The sequence below is a fragment of the Lycium ferocissimum genome, chromosome 10 (genome assembly GCF_029784015.1).
Source record: "Lycium ferocissimum isolate CSIRO_LF1 chromosome 10, AGI_CSIRO_Lferr_CH_V1, whole genome shotgun sequence".
In the NCBI taxonomy this organism is placed as follows: Eukaryota; Viridiplantae; Streptophyta; class Magnoliopsida; order Solanales; family Solanaceae; genus Lycium; species Lycium ferocissimum.
The window spans coordinates 57,022,774-57,034,918 of record NC_081351.1 but is presented as its reverse complement, the minus strand read 5'-3'; the positions used below and the strand labels follow the sequence as shown (position 1 = coordinate 57,034,918).

Here is a 12,145-nt window from a genome sequence, read left to right as displayed (position 1 = left end):
GGGCCTATTTGGAAAGCCACCCAAGTAATTGGAATTGAGTTGAGTGTAATTACACAGTTTGACCTGTTTGTTTGACCACGTAATTGCATAGTTAGGTGGGAATTGAGTGTAATTCGTAGGTGTAATATCACTCTCCAATTCTCGGGGGGGGGGGGGGGGGAGGTTGAATTGGATCCCGAGAATTGGATGTAATTACACCCTGTAATTACATGGTTACTTTTTAGTTTTTTTTCTTTTTTGTTTATTATAATTTCTTTTTTATTTCTATTATTTTAATTTCTTTTGATTTTTAATTTATTTTTTATTTCTATTATTTTTACTTTTTAATTATTTTTATTTTTTAAAATGTATTTTTCTTTTTGTATTATTTATTTTTCATTTCCTTTCTTCTCATTCCCAACCTTTACTTCTTGTGGTTCCATGTAATTTTTCATATATATATATATATATATATATATATATATATATATATTTTTTTTTTTTTATTTAATTTTATTCATTTAGCATAATCGTGTTATTATTCTAATTTTTGAAACTACACCTCTTAATAGTGGAAAGAATGATTCATTAATAAACTTGGCATAGAATGAGTGACGTTATTAAAATAGAATTTCATTGTGAATGAGGTTATAGACTTATATTTTTCCTTTCTTTTGAATTATTCACTTAAGTTACGTTGAAACTTACTTATGTAATGTTGGAATTTGACATAAGAGTATTATGTTAAACTTTTTCTTTTGGCTTTTGAATTTAGGTTAGATTCTCAAATTAAAGTTATTTGCTTTCACATTGTATGTTGTTTATTTTTCACTTACATTTGATGGATTTTTTGTGTCAAACATTTGAATAATGTTATGGTATTATATTTATATATATATATATATATTTTTTTTTGTCAAAGATCCAATCCATGATGTTCTCACAAAAAAAGTCTTCTTTTAAGTTTTATAATTAATTAAAATTAAATATTATTAATTTGAAAAATATATATCAATTATTTTTTACAATATTAGTAGCAAATATATGATTATTAATTAATATATTTTCAAGAAACAATGTGTTATTCAATAACTAATTTAATATCATTTATAAAGGCAAATATTTTTTAATATTAATTTTAAAATTTTTATAATTAAATTTTATTTTTAAATTAAACTAACTGTGTAATTACACTTGTGCAATCAAACAGCACGCTTGTAATTACACTATAATTACGTTGTAACAAACTAATAAGTCGTTGTAATTACACTACTGTGTAATTACTACCCATGTAATTACACCAATTCCAATTACTAGGTGGCTTTCCAAACAGGTCCTAAAAGTAGTTTTGGAGGGTTCGGATGGTAGGAGTCTCAGTTGGAGGTCGAAATAAATTTCACAGACAAGTTCTGAGGGTTTGTTTATGCGTTAAGCCAAATCTAATACCATGGCCAAACGAAATTTTAGATTAGTTACGTTGCATCTGCCCACGACAGAACATAATAATCCTAGTTAGCGATAAAGATAAAACTCAATTGAACGAGAAGGGCCAAGATATCACAAGATCTAAATCATTACATTTCGAATTTTATCTCTTGATTGCAACGGATTTAACTAGAATTGCTCCCATTTGTTTCACTTGTACACTCTTCTCCAGTGTTGTTAATCATTTGATGTACCATGAACATAAATTAGAACCTGGGTATTTCCTGAGATCATATAAAATAAAGGGAAAACAACACAAAATGTCCATAAAAGGCAAAATATTTACCTAACCATGCCCCCTCATAAACTAATTTCGCTTCTACCCAGTCCGACTGAAAATATTTACTCGAGTACCCCTCGCCCAAAACCCTTCCTCCATGATACCATCTCAGAATATTTATATACCATGATAGTATCATTCTCATTGAAGGATTGAAACAGTCCTCCATGATATCATCTCATCATGGTATATATGCGACGCAGTGATCATGAAGAGATCGAGAGTGTCTCATTGAAGGAAGGACAGTTAGCTTGGCATGATACCATCTCAGTATATATATATAAGATAATAGTGAGGGGGCATTTTCGGGGTAATTATTTCGCCTGTAGGTGGCATCCATGTACTTCTTCCCTAAAATAAATAGGGTCAAATGGGCTTCTGAATGGAAACCTTTGTCCATCTTTGAACAACATTACTCTATGTAATAGGAACATCAAGAATAATCTTTCTTATGAAATAACACATGATTATAGCACTCATCGATATCAAAGATCACTGGATGCTTGTCAAACATCGATAGAATTGGGCACCTCGAGGAATTTTCTAATATTGAATACCTCGTTCACCTTAGAACAATTTTTCTTTTTCCCCCTAAATCCCTACAGCATAATATGGCCTGAAATATGCACGACTATCACTACCCATGGACGGTGTTCCAGGCACGGAACTGAATGTGAGCTGTGAAGCTTATATTCATTATATATTGCAACCCCTGAGTTTCCTATGCTGGCAGCCTGGTTGATGTTGTTTCAATCGCGCTATGGCATGCTGTAACAGTGTAACTGGACTATAAAATTGGCTGGTCATTGGAACACTATTCCTTCACAGGTCTTCAAGCACCATGCATGATGCACCCAGTCGACAGACCTACAATACAAGTAGAGAAAAAACGTAACTAAATTGCTAGCCATCTAAGAAAATGGTATTTAGAAGATTAGGCTACGTTATACACAAGACACATTTGCATGAATTAATATCATGAATTGATCAATAACCCTATTTTCCAAGATATGCCTGCTATTATGCATTTGAGGAAGCCTTTCAGAGTGCAGAAGCTATCCATATCAAAGTGGACTGCATCAATATCTTGAATACATCTCACATATTAGACTTATTTTAACACTAGAATGAAAACTGAAATCAGCCTCTAGCGATATCTATGTACATGTGGAGGACATTACTTGAAGGTAAATAGGAAAGAAATTGCTAGAGCTGTAAAAGGTTTTCTGTAAGAAGAAATATGCATATTTCGTAAGCACTGGGCTAAGGAAGCTTGCCAGAGAAAAAGGTATTACATTATCAAAATTCCAAACTCTAGATAAAAAAGAAGCTGTGAGCCCAACTTACATAATCTGAAGGTGAAATCAAGATAATCTATGACTGAATGTTACATAAAATATTTCAATCAGTCAAATGAATAAATAAGACCTTGCAGTTATAACAAATGCAAGCAAACAATTTCACTCTTTAGCTTTCTTGACAAAGACACACCATTACAGTTTTTTGAGTCAGTAGCTTTCATTTCTTACGAGTAATCAAAATAACTAGAACCCCAACACCAGGCCCCAGATTATAACCTATCTCTCCATCTCCACATTCTTCCAATTCCTGTACCATGTCAGCGGTCAATCAACAAGGATGCAAATTTAGTAGCGATCTAATATAATGTTTGGCCAAGCTTCTGAGAAGCCAAAAGTGCTTACTTTTTAGAGTTGAGGTGTTTGGCCAAGGGTTTAGAAGATAACATGTGCTTTTGAGTAGTAGCAGAAATTATTCTTCAGAAGAGGAAAAAAGTAGCTTCTTACCCGAAGCACTTTTGGAATCTTGGTCAAGCACAAATTGTTGCTCTAATATTGACAAAAGTGATTTTCATACTAGTCAAACACAGCTGCTACTCCCGATAAGAACTTTTTTGAACAACACTTCTAAGAAACACTTTCCAAAATAAGCAGATTTTCAAAGCTTAGCCAAACAGGCTATAAGTTCACCAGCCCCCTCCACAACAGTAGTAGTTATGAACAAAAAATTGGATGAAAGAAAGAAAACAAATCCTGTAAAACAACATTCAACACTAGCATGTCCAAGTCCGATCATGCTTTCAGCATTATATTTCTTACTACAGGCCCAATAGTGTCGCAATAGAACAAGGATGAAACAGAATGAACTTAGCTGTAAGATTCAACAAGTAATTTAGAAAAGAAATATGAAGCACGACTGGTAAGATTTACAATATCTTAACAGATAAAACTACAAAAGTGACTTTCAGAAGTTTTAAAGGTAGATTCCTACCCCTAAGCAGGGATAAAAAGGAGGACTTTAAAAAAACTTTTGCATTAACGTTCAAGAATGCTGAGTTGCAATGGATGGTTCCTCTTCAGAAAGGCAATATTTTCATGCAAACTAAAATCTAACATTCAACAAAGTTGAGTTGCAATGGATGGTTACACTACAAGAAAACCTTATTTTCGCGCAAACTAAGTGAAACTTAAGACAGGACAAAGGGAATAAACAAACAACTTTTCCATGTCATCTGTCTTCACAAGAGAAAGGGTAAGCAGTGGTTGAACGATTGCAATCAGTGAAAAGAGAATTAGTTGATGTGTCCTTGCTCATCTCAATCGCTTAAATGTCAATAATTATTTTTTATAACCGTGGTGTCCGGACCAACTTGAGACATCTCGACTAATTCCATGGGTACCTGCTACCTCCCATCAACACAGGTACCGGGTAACTCAGTCCACCAAGACTTAGACAGATAGGAAGGAATCAGCATTTTTGCCTCCGTTGAGATTTGAACCTAAGACGCAGGGTTCTCAACCCTCTTCATTGACCACTAGGCCACACCCTTGAGTGCGAATGTCCACATTTTATTCTTGAGCATATTAACAGCCTAAATGGTCGAGTTGGAATCTGCTCCTCCCATAGATGCTCCATATTGTGTTTTAAGAAAAATCAGAATAGAATTCTCCAGCTAAACTCAAGAAAATAAAATCTGGATAAATAAACAAGAAATAAATCCAAAATTTACGGTCATTCCCCCTTACTTTTCCGCATGCAATGAGTTTCTAGAAATGGAATTAATCTTTGATGATCGGGAAGTTAGTAGCTTTATTGGCTGTATAATATGTGTGTGTGCGTAGAGAGAGAGGGTAAAATAGAGAGAGAGAATTCCAGATGAAAATACTGTTGTAGTTGGGAGGAATAGGGAGGTGAGGGTAGCTGGATTTCATCTGTCTCTCACTCTTACATTTCAAGTCTTTTTACTATCAGAATGTAGGGAAGTTTATTCTCCCCTTTTGATCAGTCAGGTGACCTCCATGTGAGATATGTCTTTCTTTTATTGATGCATGTTTTTATACAGGGTGAAGGTTTAAAGGCAACAACCACAACAAAAACATATCCAGTGTAATCCCACAAGTGGGGCCTGGGAGGGCAGGATGTAGGCAGCCCTTACTCCTACCTATGTGAGGTAGAGAGCCTGTTTATGATAGACCCTTGGCTCAGAAGAAAAGTTACCGAAGCAGGGTTGCAAGAATAGTGTATCAAATGTGTAATTTAACGAGTGGATGTTGAATAATTTAGCTTCTAAAGCTGACACAGAAGTTCATATAACGTAATACTGGTATAAACACATTAGCATGGATCAAAGCAGAAAAAATCTTCAGCAGAGAAAAGAGTGGAACGAGCCAGAAGAAACGAAGCTAACCTCAAGCTACTCCAAAGTTTTGAAGCCTGTCACAATGAGGTGTTGGGTAATTCCTGTTCCATTGTCGCCTCTGGAGTTCTATATGACAATAACGATCAAGTGTATTTTTGTAATCTCTAATAACATGGTCTTCAATGTTCTCCCGATCAGGACTACCAAGAGGATAATTCTTATCAAAATCTGTTGATTTAACAAAATATTCTACCCCATGTTCTTCTGTGATCTTCCTAAACTGATATTGGTAATTCTTCTGCAAAGAATACTCAGGCTCCGAGAAAGGAAAATAAGCAAGTAAAAAGATGATTAAAAATGGTAACAATTGAAGGAGGAGAATTAAGTTAGGCCCAGCAGAACCTAAATCCTCTCTCTGGGAAGACATTTGTTCTTGTCCTGTAAACATAAGATGTCCTAAACATTTCAGACTGACTAAAAAATGCCCTGATAATCTCATCATCATCAAAATCATCTTGAAAATAGTCGTGGTTCATTCTTCTCCTCCGACATCTAAGATATACTGCTGATTAAATTCAAATTCGTCCACCACACCTGTCTGGTCATACTGCCTCCTTGAATCATCATCACTCAAACACTTAAACGCCTTGGAGATTTTCTTAAATGCCTCTTCAGAGCCTGGAGCCTTATTTTTGTCAGGATGAACTTTCAATGACAGTTTTCTGTATGCCTTCCTAATCTCTTCAACTGAACAGCTCTTCTCAAGACCAAGAATTGCATAATAGTCCTTTTCAGTCTTAATTTGTGTAATCAAATGCACGTGTTCTTCAGTATAGTACCTCTCTCCATCAGAAACCGCATCAGCTATGACATGTTTCTCACTCGAAACATCTCCAATCTCACTATTCGGATCAGAAGTTGAGGCATCAAGGTTTTCACAAGCAGCCAAAAGATCTTCGACATCTAGTTTACTATTAAGGCGGCGTGCAATTCCAATATAGTTAAGCGCTCTCTTCTTATTGCCCGAGACAATTGCCTCCTTAGCAATACTGATGCATCTTAAGGCCTCATCTTTGTTACCATCCATTCTTACCTCAACTTCAACTATTATCCTAAAAGGTGACAATTAATCTTCACAACCAAAACCCATTGCACAAGAATTCATAATGCCAACAGACAAACAGCAGTTCAGAGTCTCGTTCTGCAATTAAATTTCACTTGATCACCAAAATAGCCAACCAATCACTTACAATAACATACACAGACACGTAAGTGAGGCGAATTTACACATATTAGTCGTCAACGTCACAATACTAAAAGCATTTCGAGGAGATATCGAGATTATGGTTTGATTGTCTAGCATTTGCAAGACGAATCATAAAATGCAAAGATAAATTCAAACATAAAAACCAAAAATTATAAAACAGAAAGCCCACCTACCTTGTTTAATAATAAAAGCATGATGAGCCACCAACATACAGTTCAAATTCACCTGATCACCAAGATATCCAACCAATTAGTCAAAATTATAGCACACAGAAACGTAAATGAGGCATTTTTTGGCATATTATTTGTCACAACATTATAAAACATCATTTTGAGGAGATATTGTAATTAAGTTTTGAATTGCCTGGCATTGTAAGCCGAATTATATTCAACATATAACTTCACACAAAGTAAATTTGCTCACATTTCAATTTCACCTGATTAACGAAAAAACAAAAGAAAAAAATCAAGAAATTACATCACACGTATAGTATTCATCACAATCACAATAAGAAAAGCATTTTGAAGAGATATTGAGATCAGGGCTTTAATTAATTTCCTATCATTTTAAGGAGTAAAATCAACAGAATATCAAACAATAATAAAAAAAAAAAAAACCAAAAAATCGTACCAAATGTATGTTGTCGAAGAGGAGAGAAAAGGTTGTGTTGACGAAGAAATGGAATCTTGAGATTCTGAATACAGCAAAATGTGTACCAAATATATGTTGTCGTGTGCAAATTTGGAGGTGTTAACTGTCACATTAACGTGCCACATAAACTAAGTACAAATCGTACACTTGAAGCATTTTATTCTTCCGTACTAAGGAGTTAAACATATTACTTTTGAAATGTATAATTTTGAAGACCTCACTCAAGTTTGGTCGGAGTATTTAATTTCCTTTTTTCAGTGCGGTCACACAACATTATCTTTTTTATTACACTTACCCCTTGTTTGGATGGTTGTTTCCCGCGGTTCATTAATGTACACAAAAGATAGTGTTGTATTGTATTATACTGTATTAATGAACACAATGTTTGGATAGATTGTATCATTTGTTGTGGTTTAATAACATTTGTATTGTTTGATTTGATATGACGTAAGCAAGAACTTGTAAGTTTACTAAAATACCCTTAACTCTTAATTAGAAATTAGTTTATATATCTCAATAAAACTCAGGTAAAGGATAAAATAGGGACTTTAAAAAATAAGTAGGTGGGTGAGGGTGGATGGTGGGGGTGGTGTGAGGTGGGTGGTTGTGGGATGAGAGTGGGGGTAATGGGTGGTAGGGAAGGGGTGAGTGGTTATGGGGTGGCGTGGGGTTGGGTGGTGATGAGGGGTAGTGGGTGGTGGGGGTGGTGGGTGGTAGGGCGGGGCAGGTGGCAGAGGGGTGGGGTAGTTGGGGATGCGGGGTGGGGTGAGTCGTAGGGAAGGGTGGGGTGGTGGAGGGGGTATAGTAGAGAAATGAAATACGTAACCACACAAAAACAATCAAATTCGTGGTTACAAGAATTGAACTTTTTCATGGTTATATAACTACAGAATTACAACGAGTTTACAACACCATATCACATAATTTTAAGAAGAATGGATACAAACATGATTTTATAAAAAACCATACATTAATGAACCAGGGGAAACAACCATCCAAACAAGGGGTTAGGGTCTTTTGGTAGAGTGTATAAGAATAGTGCTGAATAGAGTGTATTACTAATGTTGGTGTTAGTTATGCTGATACTAGTTATGTTTATATTAGTTATGCTGAGACTATTTCTTGCATTTCATAATTTTTTTACAAAAATATCCTCCAAATTTTGTAGGGATAATTACAGAGACCTCCAAATACTTATGACAAATCTGCCCCTTTATAATATTAAATTCCTTCACTTAGCTTTTTTATTTTGGTTTAAAAGAAGTGTCCACTTATATAACAAAGAAGGGATTAACTTTATTTTTCTGGATTTTCTCCTATTTACTTAAGGCATTGAATAGGTAAGAGTCTTATTAATTAAGAGTTGTTTAGTAAAAATACCTATTTTTTTTAGGAGTTGTTTTTTTATTTTATTTTTATTTTTATAGCAGTTAGTATTTTCTTAAGGAGTATGAAAAAGGTTAAGTGTACACTTATTTTGAATCAGATGGAGTATCAAAAACTACTAAAAAGGCATAACAGTTACCAATTGAATTAACCTTGTTGGCATTGATGAGAAAGAACCCATCAGGCGCACTGATTGCATACTAATTGGGTTGTGGGAGTACAGATCAACGACTAGAATGCCTATGGCAAATAAGCGACGCCACAACTTTTTCTATCTATAATAACTCACAGTTCTAATTAGTCCAACAACAATTAAATTCAATTCTTCCAGATTTTTAGATGATTTAGTATCTACTTCTAATATCAAAGACCAACCCAACCCGACAATGATATTGATAGAATTGCACTGATCGTAAAAGTCCTCAAAAGAAAGAAACCCACAATTGACCTTATCACAACGCAATTTACCTAAGCCACCGTAATGGGACATAACCCAACCTGTCAGGTGAACCATACATCACGAGTTATATACCCTAAATGTAGGACAATAACATATACAAAGGAGCCAAATATATTAGAATCTAATACAATCACGCTAAAAACTGATGTTACAAGTCATGAGCTACTAGGAATAGGAATTACAACTCTGATATGAATAGTACAGAATCCTTTTAAAATACAAAACAGAAGTAAAGGACTCTAAGCTACTACGAGCTACCTGGCAGCTCAACACTAAAATGTTGGTAGATCTCCAAAGCTCTCTCACGAACTCCACAACGACTCAAATTCATGTCTACCAGCAAGGTTCAGTAAGTGTAATATATGAGTACACCAATACGTACACAATAAGTATCATAGACCCCCCCCCCCCCCCAACAAAGTAATGACAAGGTTTGTGCAGAAAATACTCACTTTTAAATTTGTGTAATTATTATATCTAGCAGTAATACTAATAATAAAGCACATAAACATCATAATTAAGTAAGCACAACCAACACATATAATGAGATGCACTGATAGAGTGTATGCCAGAATGCACAATATCTCGCCTATTCAAGTTAGATGCATATGTCGAATGCACAATAGCAACATATATAATGATGTGAATGTAACGACCCATTTGGTCGTTTTGAGCTTCTTGAGTTCTTTTCCCCAAAGTACCCTTCACGTAGTCTCTTTTCTATATTTATGACTTGTAGGAATGGGTGGTGCGGCTCCTGATGCAATCGGGCAGGTCTTGGTTGGTTTTGAGGATTTTAGTGACTTCTAAGTTGAATAAGTGAAAAATAGTTGACTAATAGTTGACTTTTTGGTAATGGCGCTCGGAATCGAATTCTGATAGTTCCGTTAGGTCCGGGGGGTGATTTTTGACTTAGTTGAGTCATTGGTTTGGTTTCCGAGGCATCCGTTTGTGTTTCGAGTCATTTGTTGGAAATATTTGTTTTGGTTGGTTTGGCGTTGACTTGAGTCAAAACTGGGTCAAGATAAGTTTGTGTGTTTTGAGAAATCCGAGTGCGCGAGTGAGTTCGTAGCGTGTTTTATGATAAGTTTGCATACTTGGTTTGTGTCTGTGGGGTTCCGAATGAGTTTTGAGTGTTGGATCGGAAGTTGGAAGTTTGTGATTTTGCTGGTTTCTGGTGTTCCACACCCACGAGGGTAGAGGTACCCCTGCGGGACCGCACCTGCACTTGGTGGGACGCAGGTGTGGAAGAGTGGCCAGGGAGCAGGTCTTCGCACCTGCGAGTTAGGGGCTACAGGAGCGACTGCGCACCTGCGAGCCTTGGACGCCTACATGGCCTTGTGCTCCAGTTCAACGGGTAAGTGGAAAGCTTTGCCAAAAACTAGCTTGAAAGGAGAAGTCCCAATCGGGGTCTTGTACGCAGTCTGGTAAGCCCATAGAGCATCATCAAACTTTCGAGACCAGTCAGTTATGTTCTCATTAACCGTCTTGGCCAAAATACTCTTGATTTCCCGGTTTGAGGTTTCAACTTACCCACTTGTCTGAGGGTGGTAAGGAGTTGCCACCCCGTGTTTCACACCATACTTCTCTATCAACCCCGCGAAGGTTCTATTGCGAAAGTGAGAACCACCATCATTGATTATCGCCCTCCGGATACCAAATCGAGTAAATGTGTTTTTCTTTAGGAACCCCATGACACTTTTGGCTTCATTATTAGGTAAAGCCACCGCTTCTACCCATTTCAACACATAGTCCACAACAACCAAGATATACTTCATGCCACAAGAGCTCACAAAGGGACCTCATAAAATCAATAACCCAGACATCGAACACCTCTTCCTCCATCACAAAGTTCATAGGCATCTCTTGCCTTCTACCTATACTCCCTTGCTTCTGACATTGATCACAAGACCGCACTAACAGATTTGCATCATGAAAGAGAGTAGGCCAAAGAAAAGAACCGCATTCAAAAACTTTAGCAGCAGATCGGTTACCACTATGATGACCCCCAACTGGAGAATCATGGCATGCCTTCAGAATCACCATCACTTCACTATCGGGAACACAACACCGAATGATGTTATCAGCGCATGTTCTGAACAAGTAGGGCTTGTCCCAGTAGTATTAACGAGAATCCCGCATGAACTTCTTATTTTGGTACGACTTGATCTCCTCTTGAATTATGCTTGTTACCAAATAGGTTTCAATGTCAGCATACCGTGGTGCCACGTTCATTGACACCGCCAACACCCGCTCATATGGAAACACCTTATCAATATCTAGCTCATCTAAAGGTCTTTCGACTTCTTCAAGCCGAGAGAGATGGTCAGCAACCTGATTCTCAGTTCCCTTGCGGTCTTTCACCTCGAAATCAAACTCTTACCACAACAACACCCATCGAATCAGTCCCGGCTTAGCTTTCTTTTTCGCCATCAGGTACCTCAATACAAAGATGATCAGTGTATACCACAAAGTTGGACCCCAACAGTTAGGCTCAGAATTTTCAACGCAAAGAGTATAGCAAACAGCTCTTGCTCAGTCCCTATTTAATTCATCTGAGCCGCATTCAATGTTCTGCTGGCATAGTATATAGGGTGCATGATTTTATTATGTCTCTGGCCAAGCACAACACCGATAGCTAATCCGCTTGCATCACACATCAACTCGAAAAGCAGAGACCAGATGAGAAATAATAATAGGAGTTGTGGTCAAATGCTCCTTCTATTCATTGAATTCCTTTCGGAACTTCTCATCAAATTCGAACTTAGCCTCTATTTCAAGAAGCTTACACATTGTGTTGGTAATTTTTGAGAAATTCTTGATGAATCGCCTATAAAAACCAGTATGTCCTAAGAAACTCCGGACACCCTTAACTGAGATAGGTGGAGGAATCTTTGAAATCACATCAATCTTCGCCCGATTGACCTCAATCCCCTTTTCAGAGATTTTATGCCCGAGGACGATCCATTCCTTCACCAT

General features: G+C 36.6%; 1 protein-coding gene across 1 annotated transcript; it reads right to left on the bottom strand.

Annotated features, from left to right (window-relative positions):
• Window positions 1-2,160: 2,160 nt before the first annotated feature.
• Window positions 2,161-7,388, bottom strand: LOC132034378 (chaperone protein dnaJ 49-like). Its single transcript, XM_059424712.1, is given in 6 exon segments — window positions 2,161-4,672; window positions 5,442-5,827; window positions 5,829-5,959; window positions 5,962-6,603; window positions 6,843-6,894; window positions 7,300-7,388. Coding segments are annotated over 3 exon segments (1,035 nt in total). The 5' UTR covers window positions 6,490-6,603; window positions 6,843-6,894; window positions 7,300-7,388; the 3' UTR covers window positions 2,161-4,672; window positions 5,442-5,451.
• Window positions 7,389-12,145: the final 4,757 nt, after the last annotated feature.